This window comes from Pseudogymnoascus destructans (assembly GCF_001641265.1).
Source record: "Pseudogymnoascus destructans isolate 20631-21 unplaced genomic scaffold scaffold_8, whole genome shotgun sequence".
Classification (NCBI taxonomy): Eukaryota; Fungi; Ascomycota; class Leotiomycetes; order Thelebolales; family Thelebolaceae; genus Pseudogymnoascus; species Pseudogymnoascus destructans.
In genome coordinates this window covers 389,004-407,206 of record NW_020167527.1, presented here as the reverse complement: position 1 = coordinate 407,206, position 18,203 = coordinate 389,004, and the positions used below count along the sequence as shown (strand labels likewise).

At 51.7% G+C, this 18,203-nt stretch overlaps 6 protein-coding genes across 6 annotated transcripts; 5 read left to right on the top strand and 1 right to left on the bottom strand.

Annotated features, from left to right (window-relative positions):
* The first annotated feature begins 4,765 nt into the window (after window positions 1–4,765).
* VC83_03811 (uncharacterized protein) lies at window positions 4,766–5,706 on the top strand. Its single transcript, XM_024467453.1, has one exon. It carries the CDS (start codon window positions 5,010–5,012, stop codon window positions 5,322–5,324), a length of 315 nt encoding a protein of 104 aa, XP_024325092.1. The 5' UTR covers window positions 4,766–5,009; the 3' UTR covers window positions 5,325–5,706.
* A 671-nt stretch (window positions 5,707–6,377) lies between these two features.
* VC83_03810 (uncharacterized protein) lies at window positions 6,378–8,097 on the top strand. The gene is made up of 2 exons (XM_024467452.1): window positions 6,378–7,046; window positions 7,098–8,097. Exons 1-2 carry the CDS (start codon window positions 6,832–6,834, stop codon window positions 7,963–7,965), a joined length of 1,083 nt encoding a protein of 360 aa, XP_024325093.1. The 5' UTR covers window positions 6,378–6,831; the 3' UTR covers window positions 7,966–8,097.
* A 538-nt stretch (window positions 8,098–8,635) lies between these two features.
* Window positions 8,636–11,337, bottom strand: VC83_03809 (uncharacterized protein). Its single transcript, XM_024467451.1, has 5 exons — window positions 10,780–11,337; window positions 10,483–10,658; window positions 10,166–10,429; window positions 10,050–10,110; window positions 8,636–9,946 (listed from the first exon to the last, which is right to left on the bottom strand). The coding sequence occupies exons 1-5, from the start codon at window positions 10,787–10,789 to the stop codon at window positions 8,739–8,741; spliced, it is 1,719 nt and encodes a 572-aa protein (XP_024324871.1). The 5' UTR covers window positions 10,790–11,337; the 3' UTR covers window positions 8,636–8,738.
* Window positions 11,338–11,770: 433 nt separating this feature from the next.
* Window positions 11,771–13,676, top strand: VC83_03808 (uncharacterized protein; the record flags this gene model as incomplete). The annotated part of the gene is made up of 2 exons (XM_024467450.1): window positions 11,771–11,836; window positions 11,892–13,676. The coding sequence occupies 2 exons, from the start codon at window positions 11,771–11,773 to the stop codon at window positions 13,674–13,676; spliced, it is 1,851 nt and encodes a 616-aa protein (XP_024324870.1).
* Window positions 13,677–14,090: 414 nt separating this feature from the next.
* Window positions 14,091–14,831, top strand: VC83_03807 (uncharacterized protein; the record flags this gene model as incomplete). Its single annotated transcript, XM_024467449.1, has 1 exon — window positions 14,091–14,831. The coding sequence occupies one exon, from the start codon at window positions 14,091–14,093 to the stop codon at window positions 14,829–14,831; it is 741 nt and encodes a 246-aa protein (XP_024324865.1).
* Window positions 14,832–15,289: 458 nt separating this feature from the next.
* RPL3 (ribosomal 60S subunit protein L3) lies at window positions 15,290–18,177 on the top strand (the record flags this gene model as incomplete). The annotated part of the gene is made up of 8 exons (XM_024467448.1): window positions 15,290–15,311; window positions 15,458–15,527; window positions 15,633–15,789; window positions 15,843–16,516; window positions 16,574–16,825; window positions 17,289–17,752; window positions 17,877–18,112; window positions 18,172–18,177. 8 exons carry the CDS (start codon window positions 15,290–15,292, stop codon window positions 18,175–18,177), a joined length of 1,881 nt encoding a protein of 626 aa, XP_024324864.1.
* Between the last annotated feature and the right edge of the window lie 26 nt (window positions 18,178–18,203).

Below are 18,203 nucleotides of genomic sequence, written 5' to 3'. Positions count from 1 at the left end.
TTTGAAAAAACTCGGAGTCGTTTCGCATCATCTCGTGGTGGAAAGCATTTGCACTGATTTCGCATATATGCATGGGCGTAAACCTATGTATTAGGGTTTTCTGCGGTGGGGGAGAAACCTCCTGGTTTTGTGGTGGGTTCGATGGCGTATCGGTGATCTCTTCATAGTCGGAAGTTATCACTTTCATTTCCATTGAACGTCCGCCTGCGCGGCGTCTGTCTTCGCGGTGGATTGCGAAATCCCGGCGATTCGCATCCGACTGGTATGCAGGATGTTTAATGGACGTTTCGCGTGAGTGGTAGGGCAAGGTGATCTCCTTGCTCCAGCTAGGAGTCGGCGGGTACTCCTTTGGCCATACTAACTGGCTCTTTGCAGAGTCGAGTAGTATTCGGAAGCGGCTGAAAAGCTTCTTCCCAATTATCACATCTTGTGTGAGTACAAAGGGGCAGTTATATATTCAGCGTCCTTCGACTGTTAAGTGTAACCGAATATACTCCGATATGTGGCCTTGGATTTTGCGCTGAAATCCACGTATGGGTACAGAGTAGGGTAGTTTCCGTATAGGGCTCTGAAGCACTTTCGACAGTCGTATTGCGAAAGGCTTGTTAATGACGAGGTAGCCGTTTGCTCCTGTGTCTGCTAGGGACTTTGTTTGCACACCGAGTCCATTCATACTCAGGGTCGTGTCGACTAAGAACTGGGTGCCTCCCAGGAGTTCTCGTAAGTCTAGTCCTCGCAGGTCACATTTGCGTAGACCTAGGAAGGAGCCTTCTCCTAGGCCTCGTCGTTTTCCTCGAGGGACGCATCCGATTGAAGTTCCACAGCTTCTTCCCATTGTTCTTCTGCCTCGGGGTCGTTACGGTCCATTTCCTTGATAGTAGCGTTAAGGGGGCATTTGTCCTGGAAATGGCCGGGCTTGCCACACTTGAAACAGTTTCCTGAGGGCGCAGGGACTGCGGTTCTCGGACGTTCCGGTATGGCTGGCTTGGGGAGGAACGTGGTTCGGGTGAACAGAGCGGATGTGGCTCGAGTCAGCTTCGACGCTGATGACGCCTTTGCCGTATCCGTGGTACGTGTGGACGTCCTTGCGAGAGCGGGTAGCGGATTCAATTTGTTGTTCCGGCGCCGTTCCTGGTCGAAGGCGGTAAGTTCTCGTACCATGGTCTGGTATTCTCCCTTCCATTGGTTTTTGATGATCGCAACGCGGCTGCGGAATTGAGGAGTCAACTTGTTCCACATGTACCGAAACCATTCCGACTCGGAGACTTGTCCTGTGATAGCTGCACTTTGGAAACGAGCCTTGAACTCTGGGAAGGTTTCGCTAGCATGCCCTTTCTCTCCCATTTGCAGGTCGTCGAAGAGGTTCCTGGCCTGTTCCGTCTCGTTGCCTGTGAGGTAGTATGAACCTAGTAGATCCATCATCTCCTCAGCACTGCGGAACCCATGCGTAGCGGACAGGTATTGGGGCTCTAGGTAGGTCTTCGCCAGGCCGGTCGTAGTTCCCCATATCAACGCTCTTCTCGAGACGTCGGTAAGATAGTGATCCTCATTAACTACGAGTCGGTCCCGAATCGAAGCGCTCCATTGTAAGAAGGTATGTTCTACCCCATCGCTGAGAGGAAGGATTTTCTCAGAGATGGTTGATTTCTTATAGCGATTCGGAGGGTCCTCGGTGTGCATTCGTGATGACCCTGGAATCGAGGGAGAACGAGTGTTCCGAAGAGGCAGCAATTGAACCGTCTCGGGTGTGTTTCGTGTACGAGGCGTTCGTTGCTCCGTAACTTCGACTGTGGGTATGGGGGCGTCCACCGGCGGTGTGGACGGGATTCTGGTCTGGGATGCCGACAGGATAACTAGTAGATCCTTGACCTCCTGTATCTGTGCTTCGAGGTGGGCCATTCGACTCGGGATGTCTTCGGATGGCACAGACGTTGTAGCTGCAGCGGTGGTTTGTCTGGTAGTCATTCTGGGCAGTTGACCGTCGTTGTCTTGGGGTATGTTTGATGTCGGCTTTTTCGACATATTGCCTCGGGTGTGTATCAGTACCGATACGAAAGAGCTTGACTTCCGGTAGCTCGTAGCTATCAACGCTCTTGTCCACAATTTCCTCTGTGCTATGAGGGGGTTCTTAAGGATCTCGTATCCTATTTGGCGCCAACGCGTCGGCGACTTTACCAGCTTGTTCTGAAGAATCAAACCCTGATCCACTGGCTGTCCGTGAGATCTCTGGAATCACGGCTATTTGAAGTCGTCAGGTCTCTCCTCCGAAACATCACCGAGTCGCAGTCGATGGTGCAACGGTAGTTCTCCTGAGTCATTCCGTTGTGGGATATTATTTAAGTACGGCCGTCCCCGGCAGGCGTGATCTTTTTTGTATAATGTAAGGACACAGGGCACCCAGCTCACAGTAATAGCATATGAGAGTGCGAGTCGGAGGCTAAACGGATGCTATCCTATAGGTCTACTACGAAGGATACAAAAAAGATGAAGGGGGAACCCCGTTGAGTCTGTTTCCTTAACTCCCGAAACGGGCCCGACTCGGTTATCCCAACCCTAGCCCTGAACCTTCCACCGCAACAGGTCTACATCAGCCCTGAACCCTATACACTTACCGTCCCCCACTATAGTGTAACTCGCTATATGCTCCTCTACTGGTTCGAAACCCCACCGAGTCGGATTCCATGCTTGTAGTGACCGTAACAGTTCTGAGACAGGTTCTTCGAGTATCTAGGTACGGAGGCATCCTTACAGTCTTGGTATGCTAAAGGCAAAATGACCTCCTGAGATGATTTCTCCAAATCTGAAGTAGCTGCTATCTCCAGGACAGGTTGGAAAGGTTTAACCCATATCAGAGATGATATATCGTCCATAGTTTGGTCAAAATCCTTGATCTGGGACAAGTCTGAGTCTTGGACCTGAATAGGGGTAACTGAGGCTTGAAGGGTTTTTTCAGTATTGAGCTCAGGATTTGAGCTAAACCCAAGCGATAAATGCTTCCAATTGATAGTTGGATCATGCCTTTGAAGCCATGGAAGACCTAGGATGACTGGGTACTTCATTGGTATAACATCTAAAGAGATGGTGTCTGAAAATGTTGATTTTCCTAGGGGAATCTCAAGTTTGAGTACTGGGGTGTTGCAGGTAATGGAACCTGAACTGATAGGAGTTCCATCAATGACTCGGAGCAACTCTGGAGTGCGTTTGGGAATTGTAGGTAACTGGTGTGTCAAGATGAGGTCTTGAGATATAAAGTTGCCTGTTGCCCCTGAGTCTATCATAGCCCTTGTAGATAACACCTGTTGTTTGAAATGGAGTTGAATAGGGATTAACAGGTGTGTGAAACTCTGAGAAAGCACCATCGACACATCTTTGTTGTCTAGGGGAGAAGTTGTAGTCTCAGTTGAAGTTGTGCCTGGTGGGGATTTTTCAAGTTTTTCAGGAATAGCAGCTGTGACTGTGTCTGAGGCTGCTATATGTTTTGAATCAGCACTCCCCCGTGCTGAATAGCACTCCTGAATTCTGTGCCCCCCTTTGCCACAGTATAAACAAAGGTTGTTGTCCATTCTGTGTTTTCTTTCTTGAGGAGTAAGTTGTATGTATCTTTGTATAGCTATAACTTGGATATCAGAAAGTATTTTGTTGTTACCTCCGCGAGGCTTCGGTGGCTTGTTGGGAGGTCGTCGCGGAGGAGTGCGTCGCATACAGAATGTAACCGGGTTTACACGGTAGATCCGAGCTGCTACGGCAATAGTCTCCGTTGGGTTATCATTTAGAAAGTCAATGGCATTTTGAAGAGCTTCATTTCTAGCTATATCAATTGGCATCGTTGTGTTTCGTTGTTCCGTTGTCTTCGTTGTCGCGTTCGACGCGTTCCAATTGGCCAAATTCACGTGATTAGGCGTTCAGTTCGTGTCCCAATTAGTGACGACATTATCAAATCACAGGTCGGGCAACAATGATCAACTTCAGCTTTCCAATCGACGCCTCTTCACATTAGCATCACAGTCAGCTCATTCAATGCTCGACACTCTTTCCATTTTACCAGAGCTGGCGGTGAAGTGCTTCAACGCAACCCTGATTTAACCTGATTCTCCGGGGCACCCACAGCTGCCTCCACCCGGAAGATGTCTTACACCACCAATTCAGAGCCAGCTCAAAGCACCAAAGCCTCCATGCAGGCAAGCGCTGGAGCTGCCTCAATAGGAAATATGAGAGATTTTATGGCGTCTTACACGTCCTTCACCCAAGCAAGCGCTAGAGGCACCTCCACAGGAAGTGTGAGAGGTTTCCCAGGGGCCGATACGCTCGGCCCTACAGTATCCAATGCGATCCCTATTGACGATAATCCTGGTCCGACTTCTGTCTTTCCCCAGGGCGTGACGTCCAAGAAGCGGAAGCGGGGGACCATCAGCGAACCGGTGGTCATAAATATCTCTGATGACTCCGATGACGCAAATTCCGTGGCCCGGACCAATTCGCTGACATCCATGCGAAAGTCTATGGCAAAGCATCTAAGTAAAGCACCGAAGCGGAAGCGGAAGCCCAATCCTGGGGGGGAGAGCCGTGTCGAAAGTTCCGTGAGAGGGCGCCTTGTAAGTTCCAGGACAGATTGGACCGTGCCATATCCCAGCCAATGTTCCTCATTGATCGAGAGATAAAATTGAATAGCGATGGAACGCATGAAGTGGAGAAGTTTGATATGGCTGGGTCGACTGGGAATCTATATGAAGTTACGATTGACAAGAAGCCAAAATGCACATGCATGGATGCGAGAATCATCTTTTGAGTAGATACGCAAGGCTCACTCACAAGGCGACTTGGGGCTAACGAGTGCTTAGGTTCTCGTCAATGTTCTGAAAGCTCCAGAGCATCTTCAATACCAACAGACTCTGCTTTCTACAGAACTCAAACAGATATTCGAACACGCCCCTGTTACGCCCCAGTCTTCCAATGGCTCCGAAGATACATCACACCTGGGAAAGCGAAAGCCGATCGAGGGTGACTGTCCAATGTGTGTCATAGAATTCAAGCCCAGCGATGAAATCCTGTGGTGCAAAGCTGCATGCGGGAACAATATCCACAAGACCTGCTTTGACCAGTGGGCGAAGAGCAAGCCTGGGCCGGTTAAATGCGTATACTGTCGTACCGTTTGGAAGGAGGATGAGGATGCCACTAAAAAGATTGGCAAACATCGAGCGAAGAACAAAGAGGGATACGTCAACGTTGCGCGCCAGCTTGGGTTGAGCGGCGTGCGGGATCATAGCAGCTATCATCAACCATGGTTCGACGATGAGAGATATGGGGGGTTTGGAGGATTCTACTGAACTGGGTTACTGTGCGGGAGATGGAGTAGCCGGGATATTTTTATCGAGGGGTTGCGATGGTCAACAAGCCAGCGTCGACTGGACTTGCTATTTGATGAGGGGATGGGGTTTGTCCATAACAGGGTGCTGGGGAGATGTTTGGCATTACACTATCAACGTGTAATGCCAAACATCTTCGTTTGCAGAGGTGCATAACATTGATTCTGGCGTTTGTCAGGTGGCATCCTTCACGACGAGGAGGACTGGCCTTTGCTGCATACTATACCCATTTGCTTTTACTCTTGCTGTGTCTTACTGACCGCCACTTGCTTCTTTAACGAGGCAACTAATTATAGGAACCGATATCATAGTTATGGAAATCAAAACTGAGCATTAATTGGGCCATGTTGCAGAGTTATACTAGTGTCTTACTGCTTTCGTGGGCTTTCCTTGAGCATCACGTACGAATAGCTATCAGCTGTGTTGGTTCTCAGACGAAGCTTCCTATTTGAGAGTGATTAATATGCAAGAACCAATATTGTGTTGCTGTGATTGAGTCGTGGTACAGACAGGGTGCAGAATTCTACGAATGAGAGATGATAGCGATGCATTGTTCTCTCAGTAGTTTCACCCCCTTGCTTCGCCAGCTGCACACAAGCTGCAGCCTCTTATGATCCTCGTGGACCTCCTTCATTTAAGTTGGACGTTAGCGGCCCTTCCCTTAGTATTGTCCGGTGCCTTACGATTGTTATCCCGCCAAGACATCCGTTCTTACTATTGTTCTTCACCGTCGGTTCGGGCTTCGAACCATTCCACTGGTTCCACCACGTCCGACCTCGAGACTTCCAAAGGGGCTCAAATTTCTTCTAGAAGACTTAAAAACGTCGTCATGTCCCTCATCGGAACTCCTTCCTCAAATTCATCCGTCGGAGCTTTCTTGGCTCCGCAACCTCCGATACGTCCATCATGAAGTTGTTGTTTACTCTCGCGTCTATCGCGCTACTTGCCGTGGGGGCGGCTGGGCTGCCGCCTGTCATTAACGCTGGTAATGCAGCTGACCGTAAGTGACACCCACAAATTCCTGAAATAAGAAAATAAATAATCAGCCGCTGACTTGTACGTAGAATACTTGGTGAAGTCTCTGCCTAAAGTCAACTTCAAAATTCCAAAATCATGGGCTGGCAGTCTGAAGGTCGGTTCAGGTTTCGGCACCAACTCCCTTTTTTTCTGGCTATGGGAGGCCGAGACCCAGCAGGGCAAGAATGACCTCATTATCTGGTTTAATGGAGGCCCAGCGTGCAGCTCTTTGCTTGGACTCTTCAAAATTCATGGCCCGGTCACGTTTCCCAGGACGGCCACAAAGCCGCAGCGCAACCCCTATTCGTGGACCAGAGCGGCAAATGTCGTGTACGTCGACCAGCCCATTGGGACAGGCTTTAGTTCTGGCACATCTAACAACACGGATAATGAACACAATACTGCTGCTGTTGTGAAATGGCTTGACTCCTTCTTCAATGTATTCCCGGAGATGCGGTCCAAGAAGATCCATCTGATGGGTGAGAGCTACGCGGGCATATTTCTCCCATATATCGCCGAGGAGATCCAGGCGCAGAAGTCGACTTTGAAGGCATATCTCTCCTCTCTCAGTCTGGGAGATGCGTTATGGGGAAACTGGGCAGCGATGAACAACGTAGCCGCATTCGCATACATTGACGCACACCGATCGAACTTCGGAACCAATATGTAAGCCCCAACCCCCCTCCTTTTACACACCCACAATCCTAACAGTAGCAGTGCCTCCAACATGTATGATGTGCTCAAACAAGGCGATAAAGACTGCGGCTTCCCCGCTGTACGCGCCCAAATCAAATATCCCCCCTCCGGCCCCATCCGCATCCCTGGCAACCCATCTGGCGGGAACTTCAAACGCGACTTTCCCGTACCGCCCGGCTACATTCCTGATAACTGCGACTTCGGTGGCGGCGGCACCGACACCCCCGAGCGCCTTGCCTACATCATGGACCACACTGGTAATGACTGCTACGGCGTCTGCGACCCTTCTGACGCAGCATACAACTACTATTCCTCTCCCACCTTAAACCGCGACTTCTTAGCCTACAACATCAACGAGCACGGCTACGCTGGCCTCTACTGCGACGGTTCTTATATCGCCTACCTCAACCGTGCCGACGTCCAAGCCGCCATCCACGCTCCCCGCATTGACTTCAGCGCCTGCAACGGTGTCCTCTCCCGCACGCTCACCACAAACGACAGAAAATATCACCCCCAGCCAGCCGCCTACACCATCGTCCCCAACCTCATCTCCCAAGGTGTCAAGGTCCACATCTTCAACGGCGTCCTCGACTACGTGATACCGCACATAGGCCAGGAACTAGTACTCCAGAACACGACCTGGGCCGGGTCCCAAGGCTTCTCGCGCCCTCCGACCAGCGACGTGTTGCGCAATTCCAAGGGACAACAAGTCAGCCAAGGGCGCGAGGAGAGGGGGCTGAGTTACTATACTTTTCACAATGCCGGACATCGTGTTGCGCAAGATGAGCCGGAGGGGGCGCTGCAGTGGTTGATGAAGGTTGTTGTTAAGGGGTCGAACGTCGGCCTGATCGTAGGGATTGGTGGGGTTTACGGAGGGGAGGGGTGGTAACTTGGTTATTGATGTTGTTGCATACTGTCATTTTCGTCTCTAAGTCTTTCTAAATATGGTAAGGATGCTATCCATTTAATCTTCAATAGTGATTGTTGAGCAATCACCACAGTAGTTTGGCAAAACACGAAGCTTCAGATTTCATGTTCTCAGTTCAAGTCCTATCTCCAAATCCTCACTATCCTCCCCGTCCTCTATCCCGCTCCATCTGCACTGCTCGTGTCGCCCAATAAAGGGCTACCTACATAATAGATAGACCCAGGACGGTTTGCTGCGAATCATGGTCCAGCTAAGGCGATGACACTAGGGAGTAGATTCATTGGCCAATCTTTCCAGGGGAGTAGATTCATTGGCCAATCTTGTTTTCTACACGAACACTACTTTCCACGTCTGGCTTGAAGGCGGATTAGACTGAACCCCAAGAAAGCAAAGGTCCGCGAACGGCCCTCCGACTCAACCACCCGGAATGGAAGCGGGAAGAATGGGGGGCGGATCGGTTGGCGGTGGTGACAGTTAGAGGTGGTGACACCAGGAGCGCTCTTCGGCGCTACGTATAGAAACAACTCAATGTCTTCCCTAACCCCCTCTAGAATACTCTCTGGTCCCAGTGGTGACTATTCTGCTGCCGCTTCTGCTCGGAAAATCCCGACAGATGGATATCACGGGCGGGTAGAACCTATATAAATGTATATTTGCTAATATCTTCTCATCTTCATATACAGTCCCTCATACTTCTAAGTACCACGCATAGATCACGAGTATCCAACATTCCTCTACACCGCAAACCCCCCACTATTCTTCTGCCTCGGCTCCGCCGCCGCCTCAAACGTCCCATTCTCCAACCTCCTAATCCCCTGCATCTTACTAAGCAATTCGCTCGTCCACGTAATATTATGCCCCCTCTCACGCATATACGCCGTCGTAGCATTATCATACCCCACCTCGAAACGCACCTGCGCCGGCAGCAGCTGGTCATGCAACCTCGGCTGCGCCAGCGCCTCAGGCATCGTCATACCGTGATCGAGGACATGCCAGAGCGCCTGAATGGTAGCGGTGATGATGCGGGAGCCGCCCGCGGCGCCGGTGACGACGTAGAGGCTGCCGTCGGCCTTCTCGACGATGATGGGGGTGATGGAGGAGAGGGGGCGTTTGCCGGGGCGGATGAAGTTGTTGCGGGAGGGGACGAAGCCGAATTCGTTGGAGACGCCGGGGATGGAGAAGTCGTTCATTTCGTTGTTCATGATGATGCCGGTTTCGGGGACGCAGAGCCGGCTGCCGAAGGATAGGTTTATGGTTGTGGTGAGCGTGATGGATAGGCCTAATGAGTCGGTCGTCACGATGTGTGATGTTCCGTGGCTGTCGGGGTTGGAGAGGAGTTTCGGGTTGTAGTCGGTGGGGTCTAGAGTGTGATTGTCTGATATCCTGTGCCTAGTCGCGTGGGCGTTTGATGTGTTCAGCATTTGGGCTTGGAAATCGGCTATGCCTTCCACAAAGTCTGGGTCGCCGAGTTCGTTGCGGCTACCGTATGAGAACTTGATAGCTTCGTCTAGTCTGTGGGTGTTCAGCTTCAAATTATCGGGGTCACTCATGTTATACCCTTCAATAATTTTAAAGGTATTCAGCGCCACTGCTCCACTGCTCGGGGCACCAGTCGAGAACATCTTATATCCTCTATAGTCTATGCTGACAGGTTCGCGCGAGATAATATCATATTGTGACATATCATCTAGGGTCATGGAGCCATTTGCGAGTTGGACAGCCCGGATAGTGGCCTCCGCAATAGGTCCATCGTAGAAAGCACTTGCCCCTTGCTGAGCAATCGTTCGTAGGGTCTTGCCAAACCGTTTCCGTGTCATTATTTCGCCTGGTTGGAGGAGTGTGCCATTTGGAGCAAAATCTATTGCCCAGCTGGGATCTTCTGTGAGAAAATGCTGTCCTTTCTTGACCGTACTGGTCATGAATCCAAAAAGATCTTCGGTCACTATTAAAAAGTTAGCATATTATTTCCCAGTCCTAGTCATACTAAAGTCAAAGACATGCTATGCCTCCGAAGGGTTGCGTTTGCGGTCTGTACTCTTACGTACCTGGAAACCCTCTCTCTGCAACCTCGGCTGCAGGCATTACAACCATTGCCCACGGTAGTTTCTGTGCAACGTTAGCTCGCATTCTACTCGTCCCGTTACTATGAGACATTACTTACCCCATACTTCTTATGTACATATTCGAAGCCCTTTAGTTCGCCTGGAACCCCGCTTGCATCCCCGCCAACTATGCTGCCGATCGTGAAATTGGCGTACATATCCTCATATGCAGCAGCCGGCGCCGTTTCCCGGAAATCAACGTCCTCATACTCGCCCGTCTCGCTGCGCACGAGCATAAAACCGCCGCCACCGATGCCGCTGTGATACATTCCGATAACTCCCACACATAACGTCGTGCCAACTGCGGCGTCTGCAGCATTGCCCTTAAAAGATAATTAGCATGACTAGAAACCCTGCAACCAAGATGAGAACTCACGCCGCGCCTTATGAGATCTATTCCAATACTGCTACATATCGAGCTCTCACTCGCCACCGCCCCTCTTGAACCATGTCGGGATAGGAAGATGCCGGCTTCAACGCTCGGCGAAGGGAAGAGCGCGAGCAAGGATAGAAGCGCGAAGCGCCATCGTCGATTGCTGGATCGGCCGGGATCTTGGTCGAAGACACGTCAGAATTGTGTTTTGTTCCAGGTTGTTTGAGGGGGAATTTGTGCGATGTGAGCGCTACAGGGGGGTTGGATGGCGTGCGAGAAACACAGGAATGGCAAACTCACACCCATGCATATTAAAGAACTGTTATAGAACAATGGACTCTTCGGTACTCCAGTTTATCGTGAGGGACTTGATAACGCCAGCGAGAGATGTCCTTTGGAGATGTGTTTGAGGGGAACACGACGACACTTCCTCTACTATGTACAGTATATATTATGGGCAAAAGTTTTATATACCCGGTAAGTTCATAAATAAGTTTTATATACCATGGTGATTCTTACTAAGCAGGAAACCACTCAACGCGCTCGGCGCGTTGCCTCCCTCCCTCGCGTTGCCTCCCTCGCCGTTGCTCCCCCTCGCCGTCACTCCTCGCTGTCCCAGCTGACTCGCTAGCCGCTGCCCTCACTGAGGCACTCGACGACTCTTCGGAAGCCCTCGTCGCGAGGCATCGGAAGTCCTGAGCTCGGCTCAGGCCCACGAGGATGGCTTCTCTTGGCGAGCTGACCGTTCCTATGAAACGGTCAGCTCTACCTCGACCTAGACGCCTGGTCGAGAGCCCTTAACGACTGGGCCGAATGAGGCCGTCGAAAGGAGCGACAGCGAGGGGCCGACGGCGAGGGGGCTACGGGGGGCTACGGGGGGGGGGGATTGGGGGGTTTTTACTGGTCGCAGGGGGTTTCATATTATGTAGGGTATATAAAACTTATCACGTCAAATGCAGGGTATATAAAACTTTTGCCCATATATTATTTCCCCTCTCAAGCTCTCAAGACATAACTAGCCGTTTGTTCCTGGCGTTGCTTTGGAGATAAAGCCCTTGTACCTCGTGACTGTATTTACAGCACTAACTGTACTCCGTACCTGATCCTGATAAGATAAGGTTCAGGTCAATTAACGCGGACTCACGTGAATCCGTCGCGTGCCCTGTCACTGGTACGAAAGACGACCTCGTTCTTGTTGAAAGAGACATCACGGACATTTTTCGAGTAGTACTGCACTCCAAGCAGTCTATTATCAACTGGGCAGAGTAATACATGTATCACTTACAATGAGATGCCAATGACCGCAACGGCGCAGCCACCGCTGAAGAGAAACGATGGCAGGATCATTATCCACTTTGTAAGGGCTTCCCGACCAGGCAGGCTGACAAAAGTTGAATCTGACAAATTTCCAGGACTACGACTGCTTCTACGCGTCCGTTTTCGAAGTCGAGAATCCCGCCCTAAAAAGTGTCCCGCTCGGTGTGCAGCAGAAGCAGATTATTGTGACCTGCAACTACGAAGCTCGCCGACGAGGACTCCACAAACTGCAGCTCGTTTCGGAGGCGAAGAAAAAATGCCCGCACATGGTGATTGTGCTCGGCGAGCAGCTGGATCGCTTTCGGGATGCCTCGAAAATGCTCTACAAGTTCTTGGAGTCCTTCACCTGGAACAACAAGGTTGAGAAGCTTGGCTTCGATGAGGTCTTCCTCGACGTCACCGACATTGTAGCATACAACCAGTCACTGCTGAACCCGAACGACCTCAGCCACGCATTCTTCAACCTGTCCCGCGATGACCCGACGATTGGTTTTTCCTTCGATGCGTCTCGCACTGCTGGCCATGAATATCCCGGCCTCTCCGAAGCTTCCGCTGAAATCTCAGCGAAAGATCAAGAGCTCCTCATACAGCTGAGAATAGGTTCACATCTGGCGCAGCATCTTCGGCATCGGCTAGAGGAAGACAAGGGGTATACTTCAACAGTTGGAATTTCGACCTCGAAATTGCTGGCTAAGCTGGCCGGCAACTTGCATAAACCCAAGGCACAGACAACATTGATGCCTCCATACGAAAGTACTTCCCATGAGGATCCGACAGAACAAACTAGCACTATTATAGCATTTTTGGACAGCCACGATATCGGAAAAATCCCTGGGGTTGGGTTCAAGATGTCGCAGAAGATAAGCGATCATGTTCTTGCACGAAAAGTCGACTTGAAAGATGAGACCGACTCTCGCGTAGTGAAGGACTCTGTTTCGGTTCGCGACGTCCGCCTCTTTCCGGGCATGGGGCCAGAGCTTCTAGACGAGATTCTAGGGGGGTTAGGTGCTGAACGTGGCATTGGCGCGAAGGCATGGGCACTGATAAACGGCATCGATGAATCAGAAGTCCAGACACTCAAGCCAGTTCCGACCCAGATATCTATTGAAGACAGTTATAGAGGTATCAGTACCCTCCCTGAAGTACGGAAGGAGCTACGGGCCCTCGCTACTAGTCTCATCAACAGAATGCATACAGACCTTCTGGAATCTGACGAAGACAACCCTGGGAAGAAACGATGGTTGGCGCATCCTAAGACGATCCGAATCTCAACCCGTCCCCAACTTCCGCGGAATCCAGACGGGACTCGGCCGAGGGGTTTCAACCGGATTTCCCGTTCTTGCCCTCTCCCAAACTTCATTTTTAGTTTGCGGGAGGGTGTGGACGCGTTAGTTGAAAAGCTTGTGGTGGAAACTCTAATCCCTCTGTTTCACCGCCTCCACGACGGTAAGGGTTGGAGCTTAAACCTTATCAACATTTGCGTCGCAAACATGGTAGAGACGGCTAGCGAGACCGTCAAAGGTCGAGGGCGCGATATTAGCCGCATGTTTAAGCACCAAGAAGCAGTGCTAAAGGAGTGGAAGGTCGAGGATAAAGACGTGCCGCCCGATTGGGTTGCTGAACACCACGGAACTAATGATGGTGGTAGGTCACACGCTCTCTTTAGAGCCGAGCCAAGTGCTGGCAATGACGCTATCATGAAGGGCGCTACGGGCTCTGAGGATGTAATACCAATGACGCAGGATGCTGTCGACGATGAGACTCTCTACATGAACGAAGAATCAGACTCGGGCAAGTGCTCGATCTGCAACGCAATTATGCCAGCTTTTGCGATGGCCGCTCATGAGCGATATCACGAATTTGAGAATTTGAGCGAATAAAAAGTTACCCCACGTTCGATCGATTTGACTCCGTTGAGTTGGGCTGGGGTAACTCAACTCGTTAGCTCCCCACGGGGTGTGCCAATGAAGCTAAAATATTATCATACGATAGTTAGAGCAACGATTAGAACACACCAACACCTAGTCCATTTCAAAATACTTCCGTATATCTCTCGCACCATGCCCTCTTTCTCTTGTTTTGTCTGCATGACAGGCTCATCATACCAATCTCATCAAAAATTGTCCTCATAGATACAAATCCCATATATTCGATTTATAACATCACCCCATCTGGCGAACCTTCACAAAGCTTGAGCCGTGATCTCTCGAGATCATCGGCAAACGAGCAAGTCACCAAGCAAACAAAACATCCAACCCCGGAGCCACCACACACATCACATCCAACCTACCTTAATGCCTCCCACAAACCTCCTCCCCCTCCCCTACCTCCTAGCTGTCCAACTACTCAGCCGCGACATGCCGGACGACACCACCGGCGAAGTCCCCAACATTGAGCCCGAACCCGTGCCGCCGTACAAATATCCCTCATGGGCCTTCGGCATCGGCACCCTCGTCGTCTTTGTCATATGCATCTTCTTTGCATTCACCTGCGCCGGCATCAATCGCCGCCTCAACCGCAAGGCGCTGCTGCGAGCTGAGTTTCCGTGTCTTGGGGCTAATATGGGCCCCGTCTCCTGTTTGGCTACGAGTTCGTCCAATGCGGCCGCGGCGTTCGTGATGCCAGGGCATGCGGAGGAGGTTAGGACGTTATCACCGATGGAGGAGCAGAAGAAAGTAGTTGATTTGAAGGTGGTGAAGATTAATATGAAAAATCTCAAGATGCCAGCTGCGCTGCCAAAGGTGTTTAGGAAGTTGGGGAGGAAGAGGGAGAGGGGGGAGGTTGTCGCTGATGATGACGTGGAGCTTATACAGTTAAGCTCGGTGAAGGGGAAGAGCGGGCTGGTCCCAAAGGGAGGGAGGTGGACATTGGATAAACAGGGAACTTGGGTTTGGGAGGAGGGGGGAGGGAAGAACGCTGGTTTGACGGGAAAGGGGGATCATATGCTTGTGGAAGCGTATGCGGGGAGGGATGACGAGGATAGTATTGGGTTTGTGACAACGGAGGAGAGGTTTGAAAATGTTGATACGAAATAGGGGTTTATTGTTTGATATTTTGCTTGGATGCTTTAGATGGTATATTTGGAAATAGAGCAATGCGAAAGCGGACATGTATGAAAGGCAAAAGACAAGACAGACTTTGATAGGTTTTGGTATAGCAAATCTTACGATGCGAATTGATACTTGTATTATTTGGTGAAGAAAGCTACTATGTCGGCGCAATCCCCTAAGTGAGATAACATATATATAACGAGAATATAGTAGTAAATAAATAAAAAGATAATCGTCCGTCTCGTTGATGTCGTTGATAACGGTCGTGTCTCATTGGAGACTCGGCGGAATTGAGCCCACGCTCACGCTAATCCACTTATAGTTAACCTCTTTTCGCTTACTTTTATCGGCCCACACACAACAACAATATACTCAATATTTTCGATTGCGGCGGACTTGGACTTCTTCCTCCAGCTCTTCAATCGACAACAACGACAATCGCCATGTCTCACAGAAAGTTCGAAGGTACGCATTTCAATCTTTCCTGGTATTGGGACGCCTTATATCGAAGTCGCGGGCTCTTTCGACCTGGAAAGCGCAGCCGCGACATATGATTGCATCTCGTGCCCCTTGACATTCATTCAAGAAGCAGTTCCTGACAATATCTACAGCGCCCCGCCACGGTTCTCTGGCATACCTTCCTCGCAAGAGGGCCGCCCGTCACCGCGGAAAGGTCAAGTCGTGAGTTCTCCCTGTCCCAGATAACATATCGGCGGCCTTTGGTCGTCGAAGGAACGGGTTCAAGTCTTTTGAAGGATCTGAACTGACTTTTGCGGTTCTGTCCAGGTTCCCCAAGGATGACGCAAAGAAGCCAGTCCACCTTACTGCCACTATGGGCTACAAGGCTGGTATGACTACCATCGTCCGCGACCTCGACCGTCCCGGCGCGAAGTCTCACAAGAAGGAGGTTGTTGAGGCTGTCACTGTCATTGAGACACCACCAGTACGAGCAACGCAGCCCGCTTGGCTTTGTGCCTATGGCTAACATCTCTATAGATGATCGTTGTTGGTCTTGTTGGCTACATTGAGACTCCCCGTGGTCTCCGATCCCTCACCACCGTCTGGGCCGAGCATCTGTCCGACGACCTGAAGCGCCGCTTCTACAAGAACTGGTACAAGTCCAAGAAGAAGGCCTTCACCAAGTACGCCAAGAAGCACTCCGAGGCTTCCGGCTCCTCCATCACCCGCGAGCTCGAGCGCATCAAGAAGTACTGCACCGTCGTCCGTGTCCTCGCCCACACCCAGATCCGCAAGACCCCGCTCAAGCAAAAGAAGGCCCACCTTATGGAGGTCCAGATCAACGGTGGCTCTGTCGCCGAGAAGGTCGAGTTCGCATCTGGTCTCTTCGAGAAGCCAGTCGAGGTCGCCTCCATCTTCGAGCAGGATGAGATGATTGACGTTATCGCCGTCACCAAGGGTAAGGGTTTCTCCGGTGTCACCAGCCGTTGGGGAACCAAGAAGCTCCCCAGAAAGACGCACAAGGGTCTCCGTAAGGTCGCCTGTATCGGTGCCTGGCATCCGTCGCACGTCCAATGGACTGTTGCCCGTGCCGGTCAAGATGGATACCATCACCGTACCTCGTGCAACCACAAGGTTTACCGTGTTGGTTCCGGAACTGACGAGGGTAACGCCTCGACTGAGTTCGATGTCTCCAAGAAGACCATCACCCCGTAAGTTCCCACCGAAGGCTTCTATGTGTAATTCAACACAAACTAACAACATCGCAGTATGGGTGGTTTCGTCCGCTACGGTGAGGTCAAGAACGACTTCGTCATGGTCAAGGGCTCCGTCCCCGGTGTTAAGAAGCGTGTCATGACCCTCCGCAAGTCCATGTGGACCCACACCTCGCGCAAGGCCCTCGAGAAGGTCGACCTCAAGTGGATCGACACCTCGTCCAAGTTCGGCCACGGTGCTTACCAGACCCCCGCCGAGAAGCGTGCCTTCCTCGGTACCCTCAAGAAGGATCTCGTGCAGCAGTCGTAAGCCTGTCGCTCATGTTGTCGTCTGTTGTCGCGCTGGTTGGTGTACTAAGGGAAAATCGTTTTTTTTTTTCTGGGCGGGGAGCGGGAGGTTTTCGGGGCATCATGTGTTTGCCGTAACGGTGTGCAAATCGATATCCTCGCGTGGTGCTTAGCTAGACATGAAAACACATGCTAGATGAGCATATCACAAAAATGCTTCCGATTCCCCTCATGTGGATGCGCTGTGCCTTCTAAAAATCCCATCGTGAATCTCGAAAATCCAAATCTTCAAATCTCTGTAAAAAAAACCTCCTCCCGCACCCGGTCACGTGCCACCCATCGTGAGCCCCATCACTCAATCGCCGCATCCGCCAAGACACACAACCAACCTGCGTCATACCCCACCCACCCCACACCGCCCCCAGCGCAACACAAACCCGTCATCCTCTCCCTCTTCCACACCGTCCGCCCGCAACCGCAGCTCACAACCACCAGTCCAAGAAACAGACGAGCTCGATATCCTCCCTCGACGCATCTCCCACATCCGCTCCACCTCAGGCACAATCGCGGGCGCACGCCTCCCCCCCCGCGTCTTCGCAGCGCTGTCATCGCGTTCACGGACTACCGCTCCAGCAGTAGCAGCTTCAATACCAGCACAGGCACCCCCAGCAGCTCGCGCGCCGCCGCGGCAGCAGAAACGAGGAATGGTAGACGACGCATCGTACCTCTCCTTCCTGGAGAAGGCGAATGCACCTTTAGGAGGAGGGGGCAGCGAGGCGCAGGCCAGTGGATCGGGGAAGAAGGGGTTTAAGACTGTGGATGAGGGGGCGAAGGTGCCGGGGGTGATTCGGAAGGCGATTGAGGGGGTGGTGTATGTTAGTGAGGCGGATGAGGGGTTTGAGGGGGTGAGCTTGGGGACGGGGGGGAGGGGGATGGTTGATGGTGGTATATCTCTCTCATTTCATTGCCTCCAAGTCCCCTCTACTTTCTGTATTTTGTTTCTTATCTTACCTCTGTTGTTTTCTCACCACGCATATGAAAGAGAACGGCGTGCTAACACCCCGCATAGAATCCTTCGCGGACCTAATCGGCTCCCCCGCCGGCTGCGAAATCGAAATCCTAGATATCAGCCAGTGGGACGAGAGGGGCGAGTACAAGCCCATCGTCGACGCCATCCGCGACGCCGCCAGCGGCGGAGACGTGCGCGTCTACCGCGTCCCCCGCGGCGCGACGAGGGTCGAGTACTGGGTTGTTGGCGTGGAGGAGGGGGAGGAGGGGAGGTTGGTGGGGGCGAAGGCGTTGAGTGTCGAGAGTTAGTCGGCGTCGAGGTATTGGATGGGAATGGGCAAATCGTGTGCGGGTAGGCGTGATTGGGGGGATGGGCTGGGAATGGGGG

Bases quoted from the DNA above. Each gene is read 5' to 3' on its own strand.
- VC83_03809 (XM_024467451.1), bottom strand. The intron at 10,430-10,482 runs GTGAGTTCTCAT...TTATCTTTTAAG, and splicing joins TAGATCTCATAAGGCGCGGC to GGCAATGCTGCAGACGCCGC. The intron at 9,947-10,049 runs GTACGTAAGAGT...ACTTTTTAATAG, and splicing joins TGCAGAGAGAGGGTTTCCAG to TGACCGAAGATCTTTTTGGA.
- VC83_03811 (XM_024467453.1), top strand. From the start codon at position 5,010: ATGTGTGTCATAGAATTCAAGCCCAGCGATGAAATCCTGTGGTGCAAA.
- VC83_03810 (XM_024467452.1), top strand. From the start codon at position 6,832: ATGCGGTCCAAGAAGATCCATCTGATGGGTGAGAGCTACGCGGGCATA. The intron at 7,047-7,097 runs GTAAGCCCCAAC...TAACAGTAGCAG, and splicing joins TCGAACTTCGGAACCAATAT to TGCCTCCAACATGTATGATG.